The 27,165-nt window shown below is 43.4% G+C and overlaps 1 protein-coding gene across 2 annotated transcripts in view; it reads right to left on the reverse strand.

Moving 5' to 3' along the window:
* Positions 1–3,024: 3,024 nt before the first annotated feature.
* The window catches only part of BVES (blood vessel epicardial substance), a 33,138-nt gene continuing 8,997 nt past the window's right edge, over positions 3,025–27,165 (reverse strand). For both annotated transcript variants that reach the window (XM_045844094.1, XM_045844093.1), the window contains exons 5-9: positions 25,935–26,122; positions 24,950–25,058; positions 19,634–19,801; positions 18,011–18,152; positions 3,025–3,609 (exon numbers count right to left, since the gene is read on the reverse strand). In XM_045844094.1, coding sequence (XP_045700050.1) covers positions 3,485–3,609; positions 18,011–18,152; positions 19,634–19,801; positions 24,950–25,058; positions 25,935–26,122 — 732 coding nt within the window. In that variant the 3' untranslated portion in view covers positions 3,025–3,484. The remainder of the gene's footprint in view (positions 3,610–18,010; positions 18,153–19,633; positions 19,802–24,949; positions 25,059–25,934; positions 26,123–27,165) is intronic.

Below are 27,165 nucleotides of genomic sequence, written 5' to 3' on the forward strand. Positions count from 1 at the left end.
GGGTGTCCAGAAAATATTAAAAATATGGGATGTCCTCACTTCAGCAAGTCTGAACTGGGGGATGGGACACATGGAGCAGTGCCACTGAGAGTTGTTTTGCATAGCAACACTTTTGCAGATAACCTCTAGAATAGTCATTTGACATATCTATAACCTTTAACTGGTTTCATAGATATGTTAAATAGCTGTGGCCGTGCTTTAAGTCAGGGGGATGGGAGTGACTTCAACCCCTGATGTAACTGGGAGGGAAATCCCCCTGGTTACAGAGCCTGCATAAGAGCTTGGAGATGACTGGGTCCACACCACAGGGCCACAGCTGCCCAGACTTACTATGGCAGCCCAGTAAAACTGGAAAAATACGGGAATGCTGGCAGCTGTGGCCAATTGTGGGAAGAGTTGGAAATGGTGCAACAGAGGAAGATTGGTGCTGGGATTTAAACCCAGGCCTGGCAGCCATGCAGGGTCTTTTTGATACCACTCAGGTTGGGCAGAGATCCATGGACTTTTATTTCTTTTCTGAGACACGGTACCCCGGACTGGGCAGAGGGGAAAGAAAGGACTGTGCGTTTGCGGGTATTCTAAAGAACTTTGGGATCTCAATGAGACATTAAGTCATTACTCTTAAGTTTGTATAACTCTTTAAATAAATAATCCCTTTCCTTTTCATCAATCTCTGGCATTGAGAGACATCTTTCCATGGCAGTGGGCAGAGCAAACTTAGTACGGGGTGGGGGACCCCTGGAGCCAAGTGTGGGTCCATTGGTAATAGTATATCATTCACCCCACCCCGCTCTAATCTGTACTGTAACACAATAACTAAAGAGGAACTGAACCATAGGGAGGTACAGAAAAGATCCCAGAACGCAGAGGATGGTAACTACAAAATAATTATATAGCACCCATTACTACTAATTTAAGACATATAAACATCATTGAGAATCTATCTAGTGTCTGTGCTTTTATTTTATAAATATGAGGGCTTTCACAATACTATAAATGATACATACATTCTGGTATAAATGTCACACTCCAGAAGCATACAACAGATGATGTCACATTTGACCATAGCCTTTGGGTTATATATAGAATAATTTTTGCAGACCACTTTCTGAACCTTGGCCATGCAGCAAAATGAATACCGAAAAACACAGAAAGCATCTTATTGGTGGCTTTGGCAGCAAATGTGTTTTTGGTCTATGTATTCATGCCTCACACAAAGATATACTTGTTCATTTGTGTAAAGGAACTGAATGCCATTGAGAGGAGATCTTACACTGAGAACTTGTTTCTGTTTTCTTATCTGTGTCTCTGCTATCAAGTCTACGTGGGAGGGCCACTTGGTGGCCTTTTCTCTGAGTGTCACTGTCTCCCTTAGAGGTCTGTACTGAAAAATAATTTCGTGTTGCCCATTCCAGCTAAGAGGCTCCTTCAACATTCCTAATCTCGAGACCACAGCCGTCTTATCAGGGACACTGATGCACGTGCACACACACATTTTGTGAACACAGTAGATGACTTCGTATCGCCTAGTTCTAGCAGCGTGCCTGTAAAAATGTGTCCCCAGCACTACAGAGAATCACCTCCAAACACATCCAGGCTGGTCACAGAGCCGACTCGTTCTGCTGTCTGAGCTTAACAAAGTGAGACAAACCTGAAGAGGGGTCAGTAAGGAAATCCCAAGGTTCTGTGGGCCCACAGGACATGAAAAACGTGGCCTCAGGGGAGTCTAAAGTTTCTTTCTACTTAGGGGAGGGCATACTATCTAATTACTCCACAGAGCGATTTTGTAGTTATTCTTGTGCATGGGTAAGCTGAACGGTCTGCGTGACCTTACTCCAACAGAAAAGGGAGCAGTGTTAATGCCAGCACTATATAGTTAGACACGTGGTCTCGGCCACAGGAAGAGACAGTGCAACCGGATGCATCTTTGCAATCTGCGAGCCGAGGCCCAGTGGTTTGCCTTGGCTCCACTGCTCCGGAGTGAACCTCGAACGCAGCCTACCGTCGAGCCTCTCCGTCAATGAGCCGGTTTCTGATACAGGTGTTTGGAGCTGGGTTCCCAGTCTGTGGAAATTTTCTCAGTGAGGGACCGGGCATGTAAACTCGACTCAAGTGAAATTACTAAAACAATTAGTATAATAAAAAGAGGGCTGTAGGAAAATGAGGTGACTCTAGAGTAGCTTCTCTCACAGAAATGACAAGAGATGCTTCTTTTGGCTCAGCTCACCTGAAACTAGTTTCATCTGGAGCCTTTCTTAGCTGTTTAACATGAGAGGCCTAACTCGAAGCTGGTTCTAGTGGCTGAAACAAAAACCTCGGTGGGGAATGCTGCAGCATCGCCGATCTCGGTGGGCTTCACCCAACTCAGTGCCGCCGCTACACTGCCGGACTAATGGTTCAAACCGACTTTTCCTCTCCCACCAGCCAACACCACCGTTTCCTAAAACGTGGTTCTGGCAGCAAGAAGAGTGGAACCAAGGCCCTCACGGCACTGTGCAGGCTGTGCGCCCACGGCACGGTCCGCGGCCACCGTCCGCCCCCGCAGTGAGGTTCTCCTGCAGCTCACACGAGTTTCGGAGCCATCTACGGCTGGAGGACGACCTGAAACCTCCGAATCCCCACCAAAGAACGAAGCTGCCTTGTCAGTGGCCTCGCGCTGTGCCACTCGCTCGGTGCCTCACTCTCCTACCCTCCCCGCCCCAAGGAAAGTGTCTTCCTCCCGGGGACATATGGGACAGGGGGCACCCAACCCGGGTGAGTCTGACTGAAGGCTGACCCCCAAGTCCAGCACTGCTTCCAGCTGTCATCTTCCCAGTTTTTATGCTTCAGACCAATTTTTAAATAGATAATAGAAGGGTAATGCGAATAAAGTTGGGTTTTGTTCATTATTGAGCTATCCACACGATGCCCAAACAAGTCAGGTGATCTCGTGGAGTCATGTGTCTATCCTGGGAGAAAATAAACTCCAGTCAAATCACGTTTTTCCTTAAAATTTTCCACTTAAAAATTCAATTGAACAAAGCCTGAGATTCCCTGCTTTTTAATGTTACTTCAATTTCAATTTCAAACTGACATTGTTAACGCTATAAAATGCACAACACTATTGTGAAAAGGGCGCCGTGAAGAAGAGGAACCACAACTTGGAAAAATAAGTGAGAAAGCATTTGACAGAACACTAAGATTTTTTTAAAGTTAAAATGATAGTGTATCTAGAAAATACTGTGAAAATACATTATCTCAAAATAGAGCTGGTTTTCGTCCGAGGGCTCGGGAGAACGACCACTCAGAAAGCTGACCAACAGAAAGGAGAGCTGAAATACCCTTTCTGTTTTTGGCTCTCCCTCACTCTTCTGCCCTCACACTCTACCCGTCTGGATGTCCTAAAGCAGAATAATCTAAAAGTGGTGAAAAAGTGCTGGTATTTTCCAGGATCTCTTCAAGACAGTTTTTTTTCCCCTCTTGGTAACTTGACTCTTCTCTCCAATCAAGGCAACTCATGGACTTTAAATGTCTTTGGAGACTCGGGCTCAAAGACCTCGTCGTCATCTTCCACCCCTTCTTCTATTGGTTTCATCTTGGCCGAGGCTCGTTGGTGGGGGGATGGCACATCTGTCAGAGATACAGAAAGGAAAGCCATTCAGTGCACGGCCTGTCCTGAGCTGAGGCTGACGGGATGTGTCACCTCTCAACTCCAACTGGAAAATAAACCCCACTTGGGAATCTATCACTGGTGCCAGGAACGCAGTTTCCCTAACACTGTGTTTTCAATCCAGCATTTCAATAAAACAACCAAGTCAAGAAGCGATTCTCAGTCCTAAGAACAGAGGTGGACCAAATTCCCCTGCATGTGCTTGTATGGTGGGAGCTTCTCGAACACACGCAGTTCCCAGCGGGCTGCCCTAAAGTCTGTTTAGGACTCAGAAAGTTCCTCCATTAATATCATACATGGTGATTAGAGTCCCTAGAAAGTTGATTTAACGCCTAATTTCCCTAAAAGCTGGTTTTATTCTAAAACTATAGAACCTAACACCATCTGTGGCACCACCTAAGAGGCCAGGTCATACTGGCCCCTGTGCAGCCACTCCTGGACTGATGCAGAGATGGGGGCGGGGGGCAGGGGACACGCGGGACAGGCAGAGGGCCCAGCCAGGCAGGGGAAGAGCGGGTGGAGGAAATGCAATCCCCAGTAGCGACAAAGGCAAGAACATCCCAGGGCCTTTTAGGATGCCATTTAATCAAAGGAACCAAGTGATAAATGATCCATTCATCCAGCCCCTCATTTGTTCACACATCCACCAAAAGCTTATTGAGCATCTACCACATAATGGGCACCATGCCTGATGTAGAAAAAATATTGTCTAAAAGTAAGAAAACTTACTACAAATAGGTGCACAGACCCTTCAAGGTGCCTAATGAGCAGCTCACATGACATCATAAACATAAGTCCCATCCATACAGTTCCCACATTCGATGTCAGGATCTATCTTGTTGGGCCCGTCTGCCCCTCCCACACCTGTGCCACCTTCTTGCTGCCTGCTAGCAAGACAGAGTGGCATTCAGCAAATGCTGAACGCAGGTGGGTGTAAAGTTGATGGTGGGAGAATAATGGGTGAAATCTGACTCTTCAAGCACTTGCCGTACAGCAAAGGCAAGCAGTGGGATCCTATGAAGACAGGAAGCAGAATGGCTACAAGAAATTTATCCAGATCAACTGTTAATCCTTGGCAGGACTCAGCAGCAGCCAGTAGGGCTGGCCAGCCCTGAGAGCACTCAGCAAGGAGGGTGAGAGACCAGCAGCAGGTCGCATGGCGCAGGGGCGGGCAGTGTGCACAGCGGTCTAGACCAGAGGCTCAGGAAACAATCCCAGGGTTGCAGTCCCTGCTCTGCTGCCTCCTAGCTGTGTGACAGGTGCTGCATTACTCTCTCTATAGGCCTCAGCTGCCACATCTGGAGAAAAGAGATAGTCACAGGACCTGCTTCACAGGGTTGTTTGGAGGATTAAACAAGTAACCACATAATGTGCTTAGCAGAGTGCTGGGCACATAGAAAATATCACTAAATGGCCCTGGCCAGTGTGGCTCAGTTGGTTGGAGCGACGTCCCATACTTGAAGGGTTGTGGGTTCAATTCCAGGTCAGGGCACATGCCTAGGTTGTGGGTTTGATACCCAGTCCCGGTGTGCAAGATCCCCGGTCTGCTGAGAGCGATCCCAGGTCCAGGCCTGTTACAGGGGCAACCAGCTGATGTGTATTTCTCTCATCAGTGTTTCTCTCTCTCCCTTCCTCTCTTTCCAAAAACAAAAAAAAAATTTTTAAAGAAAATGTCACAAAATGTCATTTCTTATTGACTGTAGTAGCTGCCATACATCTGGGGAAATGCCACTACCAACAGCTGCATCTTCCAAAATAAAGGGCCACACTGTGCAGGCCTGGGCTGTGGTATTGCTTACATGTTTGGTGTGCCTGCACCGAAATTGTTCACTTTCAAACAATGACAGTCAATTAAAACACTGGGTTTCTTGAAGACAACTAGTGACGAACTGTAGAAAATAAGCCTCTATTAAAATGGTGCAAGAACTTAGTTCTATCGCAGAGCACAGCTTTGCAGAATCCACCCAGGCAAGGCCTGTGCATCCTTTTCCATGCAGGTGACACCAAACACACCAATCACAGCCTCCCAGTCACATGTGTACTCAAATACCAGTGAACACTAGCTGTGTAGCCTTGGGCAAGATGCTTCACTTCTCTGTGCCTTGATCTCCCCCTCTGTAAAACAGGAACAGTAATGATATTGTCTACTTTGTATGGCTGTCGAGGGGAACAAATGTCTTAACATTTGTAAAGTTCTTACTCAGGTTAGTGTGTGGGATAGGATAAACACTTTGAAATATTTGCACGTCAATCAATGAGTGTATTAATATGGTCTTGGCGGGCAATAAGTAAATACCTAGATAACTTGTTGAAGTTCATCAGCGCCCATGGGGATGGTGAAGGAAGGACACGTGACTAGCGCTTGAATAGGGGTTTGTGTTGCTCAGTCTTAACGGCCCTGAGTGCAGCATAGCTGTCTTTTTAAATAATAGCCATGCCCATCATCACATTTCCAGCCTCAAGTTATGATTTTTTAAAAGATTTTATTTATTTATTTTAGAGAGAGGGGAAGGGAGGGAGAAAGGGAGGCAGAGGAACATCAATGTGCAAGAGAAACATCAACTGGCTGCCTCTCACACACCCCCAACCGAGGACCTGGCCTGTAACCCAGGCATGCGCCCTGCCTGGGATCGAACTGGCGACCTTTCGGTTTGTAGGATGATGCCCAGCCCACTGAGCCACACCAGTCAGGGCCTCAAGTTACAATTGAGTCTCATAAAATATTAACTTAGGCTGAGTATTTGCAATCAGATACAACCCAGAACAACGAAAATGGCATGTCTAAGAGCACTGAACCAAATCAATAATGTAGAGAGCACTCAGAAATAGCTGTGTACTTAACATACCACGGAAACAAGTGTAGTTTATTTTGACTGAGGAAGTGGGACTGACTGACCTCCAGTTTTTAAACCCATCTGTCAAAGCAGGGGTGACAATCTACAGTATCCCAAGGCTGCTGTCCACAATGGGGCCAAAATGTTCTGACCCTCTCACTACCTCACTAATCGCCGCATTTTCCCACTGAGAGAAAATGAAGAGGGGGCCCAAAACAAGTGGAAATGGCCTAGTGAAAACTTGCCAGGAACATGCAATTCTCTGTGAAAGAACTTACTCTGTTCCCACTGTATTTGCCTGGGAAAGAAAGAGCTGGGGTGTTCACTATATAACATATAAGGCGAGTGTCATCCACGGCCCTGGAGTGGCATCCAAGAGTCTCCAGGTCCAGCCACCTTCAAGTCCAAGCTCTGGCAGACTCAACTGATCCACACATCCCACCCATCCTCCTTCTCTTCCCCTCTTGCTTTCCTCTCCACCTGGAATGGTCCTTTCACTCCCGCCTCTACTCACCAAGTTCTTACCCGTTCCTCAAGGTGGAGTTCAAACCTCACCTCCTGCATTTGCAGTCTTCCCTGACTCCTTCTGTGGGGAAATTCTATTCCCTTCTAGACAGCAGCAGCCCTTACACACTCTGTTGTGGTCATAAATATGTGCACCTCTCCCTTATTGGGGAACAAGCCTCCCCTCTCCTGCAGCCTCTTGGAAGTACCCCATACATAGCAGGTACTTGATGATTACTTAGTGCACAAAAAAAATGTGTCCTCCAAAACTGCATGGGGCCTTCAGAAAGCTGATGCTGAGCACGTGGGAGAGACACAGGGCCAGAACACTTGCTCCCTGCTGCGTCAAGCCCCACCCCCCCACCAGTGGGGCACCAGCAGCACTCGAGTGCAGGCAGGAAGCCATCACTGTGGAAAAGGACTGTTACCACTGTGTGCTGTATCATGTTCTGAGGCAAATCACTTTCGTGTCATTGGCTGACTTGATGGTTTTACAGCAAAGAGTACTGTCTGCCAAGCAAGGTGCGTCAGTACCGGCACCGGCCATACAAATCTCTGATTGATTACAAGGTGCTGGAGGGTGGCTGAAATGTTGGGGGAACAAAACCAAATCGGGCATAGGCTCTGACTCCTTTATTTGTCAGGAACTCAACACACTTTTCAGAGTCATTCATCACATTCATACAATTATTTCTACTTTATTCCCAGAAGCTAAACCTGCATGACCTGTGAAACAAACGAAGTGGGGCAGCTGCTGTGGGTGAATGCTTTCCCACCAGGGAGTGAACCGCTTTGAAACACATTCTGGAGGAAGGAGAAGCCAGGTGGCCCTAACAGCTCCGCAAGGCTGCACTGTTTTCTGCTAAAGCACTTTCATGTGGAGAGTGCCAGATCCACTTTCATTTCAGGCTTCATGGCTGGGTCAGAACCCACAAGTGCCCAGGCCCCAGTTCCCAAGCGACAGTGCCCATTGCTCTTTCCCCACCGGGCAGATGCACCTGAGCTTTGCGAAAGAAACGTGGCCTCACTGTAACCGCCAGGAGCGACCCAGCACCAGCTGGCTGCCTGACACCTTGATAGGAATCGTGGTCGCAGACAGTGCCCACACTTGGTACAACCTCGGTTAGCCTAGGTTAACCTCGATGCCTGCAGCACTGAGGGCCAAGTTGGACATTCACCTGGCCCCACCTGGGAATCTGCCACTGTCGTGGCCGGAGGAAAGGCAGGCTTCCAAGAGGAGCAAGGAGCTCACCTGGCCCCTGCACCTGGTGTTCTCCAACCTCAGCGAGAGCCCTGCCGGTTCTATGGAAAGACTCCGAGGCCATCACTATGCTGCTAGACATCATTATTTTGTCCACTAATAAATCCGAACCCAATGTGGAGTGTGCAGAGAGAGAGGCAGAGAGAGAATATTCTGCCTTGAGGGAACTACCTTACATTTCACAAGTTGAACATTAATACAGTCTTTCTGCAAGTCTGCCTGGTTTTTCATTAATTTTATGCACCAGCGTGTCATCAAACGTTTGCCCGGAAGGCTCAATGTCTTGCCTAGATGAGCGAGCATGAGGAGAGGAGAGGGGAAGAAACTGAGCTTACCTTCAGTTAAGTGCTTTTCAAACTCCCTTGCCCCCTCATGGACATTATTATGAGGCCATGACCTCTGTATAATATTGTTACTTTTCATTCACTTCAAATTCTAGAGACACAAATAGTTCCAAAAATTTTTCAGAAAACTGATTTTTATCCTTCTATTAAAACCAGTTTTACAGCTGGGAGAGAAAAGTGGTAAACTATTTCCTTTGGTACTTACTATAATCTAAAAGAGATAACTAGCATTATTATTATTTTTTTGCTATTAGCTATAACCATCTTCCAATTGGCTCAGGCTGCCAATTAACAGAGTTTATTATAAAAGTATGTAAAACAAAGAGTCTCAGACTGAACTGCAATCCAGACTTACCTGGTGTGAAACTGCTAAACAGTTACATGAAGGGTTATGGTTGCTTGGGGAGTGTGTCACATTACACCAGGTAGAAAGAAAATCTGCCCCAGAGACTGGCAGGTCCCTGCCACAGATATCAGTGCATCCAGGAGGCAAAGCCGGTGGAGCAGAATTTACTGTGAGCTGTACCCCCATTCCCGCGGGCTCAGGTAAGAAGGAACTGGAGCACCAGACAGCAGTTCGGAGGTTTAGAAAGAAAAACCACAAGCTCAAAAACACAGGCTCGAGCCAATGTGAAAGACTGAGGCTCAGAAGAGGCTGGAACCAAGCAGCGGATACCTCCACTCGTGCCAGAGCACAGGGGCGACCGCAGGTGGACGCCCACAGGGGCAGGTGGATCTGGGAGGCTGTCTGTCCTCACAGGCCTGTTCACACAGCAGCTAGTGTCAGACCCCAGCTGAAGGGGACAGAAGCTTGCTAGCTTTTGCAAAGTGCTAGTTGTCCACGGGCCTCTGTGGAGGGTGGGCTCAGGCTATCCCTCCTCCCCACGCCAGGCCCTTTTGTCTCCGTAAAATCCTGGGTCAAAGGACCACAAAAAGTCACAGAGATGTAAAGTAGAGCACGGGAAATATAGTCCATAATATTTTAACAACTATATGTGGTGTCAGATGGGTACTGGGCTCATCAGGGGATCACCTCGCAAATTATATACATGTCTAACCACTATGCTGTACACCTGAAACAACTAATATATTGAATGTCCACCAATCTTGGAGAGAGAGAGAGAGAGAGAGAGGGAGAGAGAGAATACCACAGGAAGCCTTTGATATGTGGACCGGGGAGACCTTACATAACAGTCAAAATTCTGATATGGAGTCATAAAAGATCAGACGAGATAAATTGCCTTTGACAGAATTCTGTCCTTCTTAAGCTTTTTTCTGTTTCAGTGTGCTTCTCATTATGAGGGCCCAAGAGCCTCTCCTAGCAGTCGAAGTAAACAGACATACTTGTTCTTAAACCCAGAGTGAAGGTCACCCCTGCTCTAGGGAATAAATAAGTGACATCAAGTTCAAGCTTCAGATAAATGCAGTACCATGATAGGAAGTCTGTCAAGTGACATTTCTCTCTGCTTCAGAAACACTTATTAAAAAGGAGTGACACTTCTGTAAACTATTCGATATAATGTCATACCCCCTGCCCCGTTTAACTTTGATGACATTTTCTTGATTCCTTTCAAGGTGTTCTTATTTTTATTATGCTTAGCCATCTGGCCAACTGCTTTAGCAAGTAATTAAAAATCTTACAAGGGTTCAGAGTTTTAATTATATTATACAGTTTTTGATGAATGGGGATGGGGAAGGATTTAATAGCTTCTTTGCTAGAAAGGACTATCGTCCCTTTTCCTGCCTTCGATTCTTTATACCATAAACTTTTTTAATTTAAAAAACTTAGTGAGTCATATTTTTAAATTAAGAAATTGACTGAGTTTGTTGATTAGTTTATTGATTAAACTAATAAGTTGAGTTTGGATCAAAGCTTTCTGAACAACAATGCTGAAGAATAGGCATGGCCTTTGCACCTAACTTCTCTTGGAGGGACTCACACCAGCAGCGAGGGCCTCAAGCAAAGGCATGTACAGACCAGGGAGAGGGTGAGGTTGCAGAAGTTAGGGGCTCCCACGAGAGGTTTTCTCTGGCCAGTGCCTGACTGCTCAGAGGGGTGGTGAGGGCTGGGGCTGCGCAGCAAGGGGTTTGAGCAGCCAAGGACTAGTGCCGGTTCTGCTGCCCCTTCCTGCCCCAGAAAGGAAGCTACAGGGCTGCGGAGACAATGGACAGGTTCGGAACAGGGAAGAGGGTTCCAGGGTGGCAGCCAAGAAACAGACCCAGAGAAGTACCAGCCCAGGGTGAGGCCGGAGGAGGGGAGGCGGTGAGAGGTTTCCTGCAAAAGGACGCACGGAACAGATGAGCTGAGAGAGTGAAGAGATGAGAAAATGCAAGGATAAGGAAAAAGTAAGGCAACTAGACAGACCCACAAAAACAGAAAGCAGTCTGAAAAGGCACGGTTCAAATAGGAAAGAACAACTCGGATTTTTATAAGAAATGACAGGACTTCATCTAAAAGAATGAGTAAGAAGCTAGGAGATTCTGGGGATATATTGAATAAGATGGCCCCACAGGCCAAACAAGGAAACAAATTTCAGGGGAAAAAGAAAGGCCAAAACACGGAGGAAACCACGGCACGATCTTTCCGTTGTGTACGAAAGCAGAACCCATCAGTGCCTGGCATTAGGAACGGCCTCCTCCGAGCAGAAGAGGAGTCATGACATTGGGACCAAAAAGAAAAATGCAGTCCTGGCCAACTGCTTGGTTGGGAAGAAGACATCATACCGTCAACATTTTTCATTTGCTTTAAATTCTGCAGAACCACCCACCGACAAAGGAAGACCCACTTACTGTTACCAAATGGGAATAGAGTATTAACACCACTGAACTGCACACTTAAAAATGGTTAAGATGGTAGATTTTATGTTATGTGCATTTTATAATAAATTTTAAAAACTGAAAAAAAGAAGAGAGAACAGAATGCATGTGCTATCAATCTTGACTATTTAAAAGTTAAAGAAGATCCCCGGAATGGCTTCAAGGTGGAAGGGGGAAGGAATAAGAAAGGTAGCGATGCCGACGTCCTCACCTTTACAAACGCCTCGAGTGGGAAAGGAGTGGGGGTTACTGTGTTATTCAACATCAGGAAGATACACAATAACAGAACAAAACCAGCGACATCCCTGTGCGGAGCAGAAGGGGAAGGAGAGTTACAAGTGCGCTAAGTCAGGTTAGTAGATAAAAGTCATGCGGTTCAGTGAATAAATAACAGCACATTATTCAACATTTTGGGACAAAAATTGTGCCAGTGTGATGGCTCCTAGGGAGCAATTAGGTTGGAGGGGTTAGTTCTTTTCACTGAAAGATTTTTTTATCTTTAATATATATGGGTGCATCCTACCTTGATAATTTTTTAAATTTTTTACTAAAAGATGAAAATGTATAACTGTATAAAATGCCGTGATGGTCATTTTACAGATGAGAAAATGCTGTGTGAGGATGCAGGCCCTCTGAAGGGTGGCCGAGGGCGGAGTTCTGGGGACAGCACAGCCCCTGGTGCCTGGGGAACCCAGGACCCAGCGGAGATGCATGTCACGTTCCTCAGCCCTGAAAGGGGACCATGCACCACACTCACGCCGCCAGTGGGGATGCAGAGTAGAGGAGAACAGGAAAGTGTCAGGGAAAACTCCAGCAGTGGTTAAACATCCCCAAACAAGTTCACGCCCACATGCAGGCCCGGGTATTTGTAAGGAAAACAGCAAAGCCAGAAATGAAAACAAGTGTCTGCACTTCTTTGTTGCAGGGCTAGCTGGAGCCTCAACCGTCACTTAATTGCCCTCCACTGCACTCCACTCATTCACAAAGTGGGGGGACCACTCTTCACCAGCCACCTGGGCGGATCTGAGAACTGTTCATGGGCTCTTCCTCCCTATTCGTGCTGCCCGATCACCCCTCCTCTCCACCTGCCCGCAATTCATGGACAGCTCATTGTTTGTGAGTGTACACTTGTTCACAGGGGGAATGGAATACAAACTGAGTTGAGCAGACTATTTCATGAAACTAGCTGTGAAACTAAGAATGCTGTGTTGTCTTTTTGTATCTTTCCAGGTTAGTAAACAGATTAGAGAGTTGAGAGGAGGTCCATCTGTCAGGTATGTTGCTGGTATTTGCAAACAAGAATGCTAACCAGATGTAGGCTAATTTGACTTAAAGCACATTTGTGCATATTTGACACAAAGCACATGAAATTAGTAGGCTGTCCAAACCATCTTGACCTTAATAACAAAAAGTACTTGAAAGTGTTTGTCGGTAAGAAATATCTCTCTAAATATTTCATAGTATCTTTTAAAATCATAAAAAATTTTAAGTACAATTAAGTATGATTAAGTCCAATCATAAAAATTTTAAGTACAATTTCTGGAAAAAAAAAGATGGTTTAAACTAACAAAACCTTCTAAAAATGAATTCCAGTGGAATATACTGCCCATATTGCCTCAGGATTTAAAAACCTAGTAAACCCAACAATAGGTTGACTCCAATGAACTAAAATAAAGTTCTGTAACTTTAAAGGGAAAACAATATGTCCTCCTTGTTGCCATGACAATGCCTGTGTTCAGCACCATTTACGAGATGGAACTACCAAGGCCAATAAAAATCTCTGTGTGTGTGTGTGTGTGTGTGTGTGTGTGTGTGAGACATACTCCATGTGGGGAGCTAAGCCTCCTGAGGAAGACAAGATGACAGGCACCCCGAGAAGCCCCTTGGCCCAGGAGCAGAGAGGGGACAGCTTGTGTCTTTCTCGCACGTCCTGAGCATCTTGTCCCTTCTTGTCTTCCTCTGACACGTCCAACCAGGAAACTCAAGTAAATGAAGCAAGCGAGACGAATGAAGTGAATTGGATGATGAGTGAGCTACCGAATAAATGGGTAGAAACCACTTTTTCTTAGATTATCTTGTCACCTCACTTTCATCCCTTTGAATAACAACCTGAGGTGGAATGCAGAAGCTAGGTGGCAGGGAGCAGGGATCTTGCTCTGAATGTAGCATCGCGAGCATGTAACAACAGAGCACGATGTCAGAAATGGGACCAGCAGAAATGGGATCATTGAAATAGTTCACCTGAAGTCCCCCCACCACCTTTTTCTGAACTGCATGTCTGTTAGACCGAACACACACTGTGTAATGTTCTGAAATATGTGTGAAGCACGATAGCCTGGTCAGGATATTTAAAACTGTGCCTTCACCAGGTTCTATGCAAGTCCCTAGACAGAAAATACAAGTAACATATATAAAATCAACACAATTTCAGAATGCAGGGAATTCTGCAGCCTCACTACTCAAAAGAGTAGTCCAGGGAGCAGGCACATGGGCGTCGCTTGGTCTTCGTTAACCCAGTGGACTCCTGGCCCCACCCACGTCTGCATTAGGATCTTTAACGGAATCTCCAAGAGATGCATATGCTCATTTATGTTTAAAAATCAGTGTTCTACAGGACAAACAAACAAACAAAAAACCCCCAAACAAAACAAAAACGCAGAAGCACTCACACAGAGAATCAGACAGAGATGAAAGTGAAGCTCAGAGAATGAAAGAAGCTTTGGAGACACACTCACTGGCCAACTGCAAGGGACACGCGCTGATCCTGATGTGAAAAAAATCATGACACGTGTTCGTGTGCATTTGAATGCTAAGTCTACTTCCTTATTTATGACTCCCCTTATTAGTAACTAAAGGGGATAATGTAAAAGTTGTTTAATTAGGAATGTATACAAAATAAATGTAATTTTTAGAGAGTAGCTTTGCTCGTAATTCTGTAAGAACTTGAGAGGCAATGTGAAAGCTAACCAAAAGCTGAAAGACTGGAGAATATGATTGGTTAATTTAAAAAAAATTGAATAGTTTAGTTTTTATTATATTTTTCAATTACCATTTATCCCCCTTGTACCCTCGCCTGCCTCCTCCTCTCTCCTCCCCATTGGTTAATTTTTAATGTTCCTATGTCGAACCCTCATACCAAGAATAAGAAAATTTCATTGAAATGCAAATTAACCAGTCTAGGAGACCCTATTTGCAGCACTACTTGGTCATGATGAAGGATGGGGGATGGTAGGTTTCTCCAAAGAAGCAGGTTGGAGAGGAAGGAAGTGACTGGGCAAGCACTACCTTCTCTCTGAGGGTAGGTGTACTCGTCCACAGTGCTGTTCCTCGCTAGCAGAGCTGTCAGGGCCACATGCAAGAACAGGTGTGAAAGTGACTTGTAAACTGTAAAGCGCTTAGTCAAATGTTATGTGCATTTTTTCTTTTTAAAACACAGAGACAACATCGTCTGACAGCCTGGGCTTTGGGATCAGACAGGATACCTCGGCTGGCATTCCAGCACCTCCCCCTGTGGCACTGGGACAAGTGGACAAGCACCTCATCTTTCCAATTTCCTCATCTTTCCAATTTCCTCATCTGTAAAGTGAAACAGTACTCACTGTGATAGGTTGTGTTACTGTCAAAATACCTGCTTTCCCTTCCTCATCAGGCCCCTCCCAGAGCAGCCCCTGCAGGAGGATTAAAAGTCCTTTCACAGATGGTGGTTCTGGACAAACGACTTCTCTGGTGCAGAGAACGTGAGCCACTTCGACGAGGGAGCTCTAAGAGCCATGGTGTGATTCTGCCACCACCGTCTTCCCTCTGCCACGCAGGAAGTGGCAGTGACCCAAACAGTGACTGCTCCTTTGGCGTCCCAGGGTGAGTTGGACGTGGGCCTGGAGCAGCATCCAGCATGCATGTGAGCCAGAAAAGCAGCCTCTTCGTCACAGCCAGAGACTCGGGGGACTGTCTGTTAGTGCCACATCTTCTAGCAACAACTAATTTACCCCCCTCTGTGCGGGATTACAGTGAGTATGCACTGTGATTATGCATAGAGAGCACCTGAAAAAATAAGAGCTGCGGTTGTCAATGGCCCTTTGTTCCCTTCCCCCATTCGCTTTCACAAAACTGATGCCGCTGCTGAGAGCAGCTGCCAGTCCGTCCCATTTGCACATCAGAAACTCGGGATAATAAAAGCTTAGTCACCAGTGTTAGGGACCCACCATTTACGAAGACTGAACACATGCTCAAAATGTGATTAATTTTGTTATTTCAGCCTAACAGCCCTAGGAGATTGATTCTGCATTCTGTTTTACAAGGAGTATAATTTGTAACATGGAAAAGTAGATGGCATATTGATAGGACTGGCAAAAGAAAAACGACAGCCTTCAGTAGTTCTGAGCTAAAACCTAAGCGAGAGAAACGAGAACCAGTTTTTAATGAATCACATGCGAGAGTGAACTAAGTAGTTCATAGTTAGTGTCAATGTTGTGCTCAAGTCCTAACGTCTTTCATGAAACTGCAGGAGTGAGGCCAAGAGACGCAGAAGGAAGACTGGTCACAGGGAGCAGGTACGGATGTGGACTGGCGGTGCAGTTCACACGCACAGTCAAAAGAAGCACATGTGTAGCTAGACACATTTATATTGATATGTAAGATCTTGCAAAATAAATCCGAGGCTAAATAATTAAATGAACAACTTAAGCAGGTTGTACAGCAAAGCCCTAGAGTCTCGGTAGACAAAGGAACAAGGGAACCAGAAGTGAACATGCGACCCTGTGTGGAAGGGCAGCGCACATCTGTGCAAACACCGAGCCCGCATTAGCCATGCAGGGAGTGGCCGATCGAACTCTGGTGTTGATGTGATTTAATACTGCAAGGAAGAGGGAAGAGAGCACAGGAGGAGTTGTGAGCAGACCCTGGTCTGTGCTGAGATATGACAGCTCCTACCAGATGAGAAAGGTCTTGTGGCTTCCTCCAAGTCACACAGCTAATCATTATTAAGGCAAGAGCCCTGGTCGGTACGGACAACATGAGTGACCGATCCACGGAACACCAGCAAACAGAGATTTCTCGAAGCAAGTAAAGTACAAATGTTAATCTTGAAAACATGTTTTAATTCTAATTAAACAACATACTCTACATAAGCTTTCCCCCTATAATGTTTCACCCCCCAAATATTTAGATTATACAATAAAATACTACAGAAAAACAAAACTGATTTTAAGTCAACAAATGCTGATACTATACACTGCCATTTCTCACGCTTCCTGAGCAAGACTGTAAAATGTAACAAAATCAAGAACTACAAACATAAGGTCTTCTATAGGAAAAATAATCACATACAATATTAACTGTAAGTTCCTTTTTGCTGACCTTTCTTAGTATGTAATCACTATTCAGGTAATGAAGATGGGCCCATCTGAAATGCTTATTGACCACCAAACTGTTTCAATATATTTGATATGCTAGTAGACTGCAGACTTTGGTGAACCTCAGTGATTTTCAAAATGTAGCTTTGGAATAAAATACAACCACTCCCAATTTCTCATTTGTGTTGCTCCTGAAATCTCCTTTCAGTCCACAAAGCATTCCTATGCCCAGCCTTGCTTTGGAAGCGTACACCAATTATGCGGCCTTGTCAAACTTTTGTTAATTCAAATCATGCAACAGTTAGAATCCTTATGCAATTTAAATGAGGCATCTAAAGTTACAAGATCATTTACATAACACTTAGCATTGCTGAATGTGTATCTACCTGGACACACAGTACCTGGACACACATTACCTGGATATCCAGGTACCTGGTAAATACCTGGATACACATAAATTACACTGGATTAACATACAATTGGAAATATAAGTAGTTTTTGGTTTCTGCAATAAGAGAGGTTTCTGCAATTTGTCCTTTTGCTATTGCACATGAATTTGTTTAGAGTTCTTTTACTATCATTCTTAGAATAATTCTTAAAATAATTCTAAGCACTTAATTCTTAAAATAATCTAGCTTCTCTCATTTTACTTACTAATCTTTAACAGTTGTGTCATCAGTGTGTTTGAAATGTCTTCAAACAATCTAAACTATGGAAGGATCTCGCAAAACTTGCCTCTCGGTGATGTGTGAGTGAGATGAGTCACAGGGCAGCTGATGGCCTCCTTCACCTTTCAGGGATATCCCATGACCTTGTCACCTGTTAATTCCTGGTGCCCGCACTAAAATAAGCAGCCAGCAGTAAAATGCCCAGCAGTTGCTTGCTAGCATTTTCAGCACACTGCTGGGTCTAAGCTTTCGCTAGAACTAAAATAATAAAAGCAACGAAGCTGAATATTCAGCAAACCATAAGCACTCTTTCACAGTATTCTGGTAAACCAGTATTTGAGAAAAGTACATGGCAAAAGAAGTGAACACTTTTGAAACAGAAAGAAGAGCTCTAAAGTTGGGTTTAGCTGATATGAAATACGGGGCGGGGGGAGCTAGAAAAAGTTTGATTATTTCTAATGATACCTCTAGGTTGCTAAATAGTTACTTGCAAAGTTCTTGTTGTGATCGAAGTTGTCATTGGTCTGTTTCCCGTGACATCCATTGGAATCCCAAAGTAGTATCAGTTTTGGGATAACTTACGAAGAGAGGACACGCTGGAGGGGCCCCGAAGAAACTGGTGTAAGCCGTCTTCGCTGTCGCTGGAGCTGGCGATGCTGTTCCTCATTTCCAGCATGGAGATCTGTGTGCAAAGGCTGAGCTGGTGCTCCAACTTCTTGGCCTTCTAAAAAGCAAAGTTTTGACATTTCTGACATCTATGGGACTTATGTCATATTCTCCCTATCAGTGGCATTTACTTTTCCTTGAAACAAAAGGCTACCTGGTGCATAGTAAGTGCCCAATAAATGTTAGCTATAATTTTTATTTTCTGATATTACTATAAACACATTATAATAAAATTAATATAATCAATAGCCTATTTATTCATCTAAAAATAAGAAGCACCAACCTAATTTAACAACCAGCTTAGAGAAGGCGACTTTAAAAGAGCACACCCCCATACTCCCAGTCCCTGGAGAGCAGTGCTTAAACCAGGAATGATGTTTGGCAAGTTCTCTTCTGTGATCATTTTAATTTCCTTCTAAGCAAAGGTGGGGAAAGGGATTTGAAATTATGAGTTGTTGAAGATCTACACAGCTCTGAAAAGCTAAACTGAATTGCTACAGGCCTCCATCCCATACCTCTGTCATCACTTGTGGACCTTCTGGAAGGTGACTGGCTGGGAGGACGTGCAGACCGGAAGACCCAGGGTTACAAAGCCAGCTTCCTGCCCACCAGGGTTTGCTGGCCTCTCTCAGTTGGCCCGCTCCCCACCGCCTCGCCTTCCCTGGCTTACTCGTCCCCGGCTCACATGACAGCTCACTAGCCATCTCCTGCAGAGTCCTCAGATGACCCTTTATGAAGAGGACAGCACCTCCTCCCCACCCATGGAGATCCCTGACATTCAGAGACACCTCATCAGGTAATGGCAAATATAATAGTTACAAAACATTTCCTCCCTCTTGAGAAATAATTCCCTGAAGGCTTTTCCACTTCATTTAACATATGACTGATTAATGAAAATTCATGGGGACCCCCCAAAATGGAAATTATTTATAAGAATTGTGTATTAATTCTTACATGTTTAAATTTCAGTCACTTTTAAAGTACTCTCTATTGAAACACATATCGAGATGCTTTTTCTACTGCTCAAAACAGTTCTTGAACTCATCGGTTTTGATGCCTTTTAGTGTGTCCACTGTTTTTTGTTTCACCTCTTCCACATCAGCAAAATGTTTCCCTTTGAGGACTTTTTCTCACCCAGGAAAGCAAAAAGAGGTTGCTCGGGGGCGAGATTGGGAGGGTGGGATATGGGGGTCATTCAATTTTGGGCCAAAAACTGCTGAACACTCAGCACCGTGTAGGCAGGTGGGCTTGTAAATCACCCATCATGAAATGGGCCAGCACACTGAAAGAAAAGAATCTTAAAAAAAAATCCACTGAAGCCAAACACAGCCTCTCGTAATACCACCAGCTGGTGCACTGCTACAGATGGGTTCCTAGAACACTCACCTAGAGGGGAAAGCCTGTACTACAAGGGCTCACCCTCCAGAAAATAATTCCAGTTTTTTTGAGGGGGTTTTCCCTCGTATATTGTACTAAGTGAGATATACTTCACCATACATATTTATTTAACAAAATAAACACACTCAGTAAAACACTTACTTTATCATTTAAGGTGGGATCATTCAATGAGTAGAGCTTATTTGTAATGTCTTTTCCTATAAGATACCTAAATATTTCATATAGGAAAGGCTCAGATTCCAGAAAGTAAGTTAATCTTTCTCTTGACCAGCATAAAAATCTGCAGTTATCGTCTGCAACAATGGTGACCTGATGAAGAAACACAAAGAAACAAGTACATCTTTGTACATGAATTATGACTATAGTAATTTGGGGGAGGAGAAGGGTAGAATAACTTAGTGGATAATATTATAGCAATGATTTGTCGTTTAAATGAGACCCATCTATAGGTTATAAGCTTCTATAACTATGTATAAAATTATGTTATAAACCAAACAACCTACAGATTAAATAGAAGCAAACTCGCAGAGTTCTGCAGTGGTTGTTTGCAAGGCCTGGTGACGGAGGAAGGGCCGCTGTGTCAGCAGCACTGCTGGGGAGTGCATTAGGCTGCTGTCCCAGCTGGATGTCGAATTTATGGCTACAGATTAAGACAGAGGTTTAAGAATACAGCTTCAAGCAAAATCAAAAACAACACTGCACCGACATGAGATTCATGAGGCCAAGTTATAGATGAAAGACTTTCTTCAGCCAGCTCTGCACACATACACTAGAGAAGAACAGGGACTCATGAATTGGCTGAGGGTCTAGGCCATGACTAACAAATATGGCTCTGGTACAATGGTGAATGAGAGAGCCAAGATCCTTGCCCTGTGAAGCTGACATTTTAATGAAAGAAGCTGATAATAAATGATAAAATATGACACCCTCAGGTGGCACTAAGTATTTTGGACAAATATAAAACAGGGAAAAGTGATAGAGAATCATGAGGGAATGACAGTTGCATGTAATGCCACTCATTTTATATATGTATTGTACATTTAAACATTTAAGGTGCTTTTATATCTATCACATAAATGGATCCTCAAAACTGCCATTAACATAAGATAGGTAATATTCCTTCCTATTTTTCAGATGCCAAATGAGATGTGCCAAAACACGTATTCATGAACACATGCTATTCAGTGGGGGAGTGAGCACTTCCAGCCCAGGCGTATCCTCCCACCAGGCCAAATCCTACCCACTGTGTCTAATATTCTCTGAGTTGATCAAAAACAGAGTAATCTGACCAAGTGACCACAAAGTGGGCTTAGAGTCCATTGAAAGTCCCTCAGACAAAGAACAGCTGAGTGCATATCATAAAGCCTATATTCCAGTGGAAGGAGCCATGATAAGTAAAAACATATAACAAAAAAGATAAGATTTATAGGATGAGACATGTAAGGTCAACTCCAGTCCCTAGGAGTTCCCAGAAACAGTAGGAGACGGGCAAGTGCAAGGCGCCTGAATGATATTCCATGGGAGTGGTTAGAGAAAGGTGAGCACTGGGTATTCTCGGCGGCCCAGCCCAGCCCTGCCCGTAAACGCTGAAGAAAGGCTTTGGAGAGTTGAGGTGCCTTCATTTTGCAAAGATTTTATCCATGACTTTGGAAAGTATAATTCATGTACAATGGGACAAGGAGTTCAAAAGCAGTTGGAAATCATCCAGGAGAAGAGAAGAAGAAATTGTATCCAGGTGATAATTAAGGCATTTAGAACTTCTTTTCAACCATTTTAATAACCTCATTTCCACTGAGGCAATACTTTTAATATGATACTATAATTTACTTAGCAAATCCGTTTCTTACTGATGGTTGAAAAAGTCTTTAAACATGTTTAAATTATTATTAAATTCAAACTTAATAACAGTATTCTAATAATAAGCTATCACAGTAATATGTGGGAGTAACTTACAAGTCCATAAGAGCAGGTACTTAGTTGGAAGTGGGTAGTTAATGATTTCCTGCCACAACAGTCTGGTAAAACATATTTTAATGAGGAATTTTTACAAGTCAATACTGGAACACTTAAAGCTCTGTAAAATAAATTTGCTTCTTGAGGTAGTAGGGTACCTCATCAGTGCCATATGTGACTTCTTGTGAAGAATCTCACTGAAGAAACAGAAGCAAACATGGCAATGGAAGATGTGAAACAATTTCTCTGAGGTCAAGTTCAACTCTGCAGTTGTAACAGGGTTTGCTGAGATTACCTCAAGGTTCTGGATCAGTCTCTCACTTTAGATTGTAGACCATTCTGCACCCTCACACAATAAGAAGACCATACACAGGAACGAGGGTGTCTGAAGGAACTGCTGAATGTGCTAGAACCAGAACCAGCAGTCTGACAGGATGACTGGTTGACTGTCCTCAGGGAAGAAGTTGTTATTTTCTCTATGTGTTGTACAACTTTTCACACAGCAGGAACGTGAAAATGTCCCAAAAGTGGCCTATTCCACTACTTCTCGCTGAGTTCTCATAAGCATGAAAATATAGCAGATGAAACTGGCAGATTAAACTGTTTCACTGCTTAACCAAAGGATGTATTTAATACTAATGTAAGGTTTAACTTAAACACCAGTTAAAACTTAGTGTTCATTTATTTTACAAGAGGTTGGACATCTGCCTCCAAGATATTCTTCTTGCTTTAAAGTCAGTAAGCTTTGATTTTTGAGCTTCAGAGCACAGAGTGTGCTCTCAACTATGAGAAAGCAACAGAAAAGAATGCAAGAGAAAAAGGTGTAAGTAGCAAATCTCACTGATATGAAAGAACTGTACAAAGAAGAAGAAACCGAACACAACAGACAACTTCTGTCTTTTATAATAATGATACTCAAGATTCTATTAACAGCTCTAAGTAGCAGCTTGGTCTGGAAGCACCGAAACGACTGTAAGCACCTAGGGAGCAGCCATCAGTTCAGAATCTGCTGTCTCCACTCCACCACTGTGGCTATTGTTACAGTTCCCACACGCACCTCAACGACATTTGCCATGCAGTCTCAAAGGACAGCTGGGGCCACCTGCCTTTCTTCCTCCCTTTCATCCTACTGTAAAATTCTTTAGTATCACCACCAAAGAATAAATTAAAAGAAACAAAAATTTAAAGGAAGTAGCTCCTGGTTAGAATACTTGTAACCGTTCAGAGTTAGAGGAAAATGAGGTGAGCGGGTAAAGAGCATGTGGGCGGAGCAGTCTGACCACCGATAATTCCAGGTGTCCTCTGCCATGCGCACAGGTAGTAAGAAGTTGGCTCTGGGAACACATGACATTTGTCATTTGGGAAGTTGCTTTAGAAAGAGGCAATATGCTCCTACACGGATGTGCAACAGTTATTTTTACTCTTGCATAACTGCCAAGGGGGACATTTTATAAACAAAACACAGTCTCTCTGGAGGGCTCACTCTGATGGAGTCTGCCCCAATTGTACAAAACACAGGTTTGATGATGCTGGGGTAATTGTTATCTACTCACCGATTAGGAAATGACACACTAGACTCTGTGCAGAGAAAGACAGGTGTTTAGAAAGGCTGAATACATATCCTTCACACAGCTATGGTACCACCATTTGGGTCATGCTGTGGAATCTTCATAGGAATTATCTGGAACTTTTATCAACTATCGAATCCTAATCCCTGGTCCCCAAGAAAGATAACTGCAACTAGTGGTAGGAATTCCTTTTTTGTTCACTTAATTGTAAACATAATAATTTGAAGTCCAGTAGAGGTAATAGTACATGTTATATCCCTGGCCTCTCAGGGACCACTTGCTTCTGGAAGTGAGGAAGGCTCAGTTCCCACCCTCTCTCCAAACCCCAGTCTCTTCAGGATCACAAGAGATGGAGCTGCTGTGTAAAAGCACTTGCTACTACACACAGAGAAATGGATGCAACAGACAAAAGTTGGGCTTTGGAAAAAGAAATTATAAGGAGGTCAGAGGACAGAAGGAGGGAGGAAAGAACTGGCTCTATTCTAGTTTGCAGATGGTGGTGATTAAGGAGACAACAGGAACGAGACAATAGGAACGTAAACCTCAGTGCACAGCTGACTCTGGTAAACACAAGATGAAAATCAGAGGAGCCGGGATACAGCGTTTGCCTTCTTCTGCAGCTTCAGCTCAACCAGCTTGGGAGCAGCACTGCACCCAGCTAGTGAACTTCTCTGAGACCTTCTAGTAAGTGTGCATCCCTTTAACAAGTTATGCTGTTTGTGGGAGCAGAGCTAAGCTGTGTGTCTGTAAAATGTCTTTTGGATCTCCATGCAGCATCCCAAATTGAACAGCATCTCAAAATGAGATAAAAATAATCTATCCTCGAGAATCACTGACTCTTCCTCCCTCAGGCAGTAACGTCCCCTTCTACCCCATTTCTAAACCTGTGGAGACAGGTTTACCCTCCTGCTCATATGCAACCCTGTTCAGAGGGTCTCCCCTTACTGCTGTGCATCTAGAGGCTGGGACTACAGGAAGCTGTCACCCACTTTCTTGGTGGCTTCCTTACGAAGAATGAGGAAAGTAGAATAGGAGGGCTGGGTACTTACAGAAAGAGTCACAACAAAGTGCCACATCACGGAGCAAGTTTTTTTAAGATACAAAAAAAAATTCACACCAAGTAGTCCATGTTCAAATTGTTATAACTATGAAAAACCTCATTCTTTGCCCTTAAATACATTCATTAAATATAAAAGAGTAAAGTGATTAGATTTTCATAATGATTAACAACACAAATTTCCTAAGGCAAAGCCCATTTTCTGTTTGTCCCCAGTAAAAGTAACTAGTTACATGTTTTAGGAACACTGATTATTCACAACTAACATTTTCCTTCTTTCTGTAATAAAAGCATTAGATGTTTTCCATGGAAAATTATAAAAATTCAAACAAGAAAAAAGAAAGAAAAAAGCGATCAAACTCAACAAACCAAATAACTGTGTTAACACTTGACCAAAAGCACTCGCCGAACAAATTAGGACAGGTCTTTCTGGACTTCTTTTTGTGTGCATATATACACTACTTAACGTCATAAAAATGAGATCATGCTATATATACCACACAGTAAACTTTTTTCAATAAATCGTAGTCATTTTCTCTATCCTTTGGGCTTTAATGAGACATGAACAAGTTTCAATCTTTGTAAAAATCATGCCAGATTTTAAAATCTTATCACAAGAAAAAATATAACTGTATGGTAATGAAATGTTAACTAGACTGATTGGGGTGTCATTTCACAATATATACAAATATTAGACTATTGTGTTGTATACCTGAAACAAATACAACGTTACACATCAAATATATCTCAATTTAGATGAGACCGGGTGCATTCTGGGTGGTATGGCCATAGACTCAAATAAACCTCAACTTAAAATAAATATATAAATAAAGTAAATAAATACATAAATACCAAAATAAAACCCATGCCAAAACATACCTGGAATTTTTCACCTTTGTGCATCTGAGTTGATCTAAATTCAGGAGAATCTATAAAGGCACAGGGGTAAATGTTATGCAGAAAATGTCCTCTATAGGAGACCTTCATTCTGATAACAGAAATTAATGTTAATAAGTTTATAATAGTTCACAAACAACATAACAATCCTCAAAATCCTCAAAATCTTATGGGCTTGTATTTTGTACTAACGTTTTAAAGACTCCATGCATGACTGACATAATTAAAAGTACTTCCTGAAGACAACTATTTATTTCAAAATCAATTTCGCCAACAGTACGACAGGTTCTGGTATCGAGCTAGTCAAGCGCCTTCCAATGGGTATCACTGCTATTATATCTACTTCAGTGATACCCCCTAACTCAGACACTTTCGAGACAGAAAGGGGGGTAGTAATTATTATGCCAGAACAATATACAATCTCTCCCTCTCCAGAAAACTGATACTCCTAGAAGTTATATTTGTGACATTAAAAAAATAATCACCTCTGAAACACAAACAAGTTTCTTGAACTTCAACGCCTAATTCAAACCTACTTCAATTTTGATTCATTAACTTCAAAAGATTTATTTACTAATTAGAGAGAGAGAAAGAGAATGATTTGCTGTTCCACCCATTTATACATTCATTGGTTGCCTCTTAGACATATGTGCTCTGAGGATCGAACCCACAGCCTTGGTGTATCTGGACTAAGCTGTAATCAGCTAAGCTACTTAGCTGGAGTCTGACTCATTAACTTTAAATAAAAGTCAAAGAAAATTAACAATGTTCACAATTGAAAATCCTGACACCAACAAGATCGAGAACAGCAAATTCTATATAACTAACATGTTGCTCTGTAGTGTTTCAAAATGCAGTCATAAAAGGAAAGTTCACCACCAACCAACTCTGGGACCACTTCCTCCATTATTGGGCAATATTCCCTTCCATTCATGTCTCACCCAGAGGCCATGAAAAGATCACTTACTTTCCCTTCAGGAGAATACTCAGGCGGTCATCAACTGAGGTTTTATCCTCTATAGCATAAGTCTGGCCCTTTTTCAAGGGTTGAATCATACAGAACTGCCCAGTTAATCTTCTGAACAAATCTGGAGGCACACGGAGCGGTTCAAACAATCGCCGGTAGATGCCATTGAGTTCCTTTTCAATCTTTACCTAAAATGCAGCAATGACAACAACTGTACTAATGCAGCAACACCAAAACACTGGCTTCTGTGGTCTAAGATTTAGAGAGTAAATTTGTAATACATACCGTCACCCTTCCATATCTCAGTCAATGGAATCTTACACAGAGGGCAAGTAGTGCTAGAAGTCTCGATGCTAAAAGGGCACTTCTGCAGTTAAATGGATCGGACAGCTCATGGGGGAGGTTTGCACTATTGATTCCATCTCTCCCCATGTGCTACAAAGCAACTGTGGAGGTTTTGAATGTTGTTACAGCATTCGCCTTCCCACTCTTAGTATTTTTTTATCATTAACACAAAATCTTTTCATTTTTAGGACAATACTGTTTTGCAGAAATTACACTAACTTTAAAACATTTAGCAAGAAAATAAACACACAAAATTGGAATCTACATGGAAACACATTTATGAAAATACATACATTAAGTGTTTCACCTACATGTAATGATCATTTAATGCACCAGTATAGCAAAACAAGCATCCACAGCTACAATCATTGCTTCTCATTTATTCTAGAGCAAAGTGCAAAGTGTAAAAGCATTTCAGGGTAGCAGCGTCATCCTAAGCTAAAACAGAATCTGTAGAATAGGGAACCACTAGTGAGAAACGCTGGCTACTGGAAGAAGGGAAAAGTGAAAAGGCTCAGTCGCCTCTGTTGTCAGACAATCGAGGCTCAGATCACATCCACCTTTGGCCCAGCATTAGTGTGGGAAAGCTGGACCACGTGTCAAACAGCTTTGGGGTTCAAGTGATCGTCAGTCCCAATGAAATCTATGGCAGTCACTCGATGAAGCCTAAAGACCCAGATGATGAGAGCTGCTCAGAGGTCAAGGCAGCCTTTGTAGTGTTCTTACTTGTCCTGCTGTTTCATTGTAACAAAGAACCAGCATTTATATATTTTTTAAAAGTAGGTTTATAGTCTGAGAAGACACAAAAGCTCAGATACTAAGTGATTTACTCACTTGACGCTACCATCACATCGGCCACTTCTAAACCTTATGTTCAAAACTTGGG

This window comes from Phyllostomus hastatus, unplaced genomic scaffold (genome assembly GCF_019186645.2).
Source record: "Phyllostomus hastatus isolate PE091 unplaced genomic scaffold, TTU_PhHast_1.1 phas_contig_40, whole genome shotgun sequence".
NCBI classification, from domain to species: Eukaryota; Metazoa; Chordata; class Mammalia; order Chiroptera; family Phyllostomidae; genus Phyllostomus; species Phyllostomus hastatus.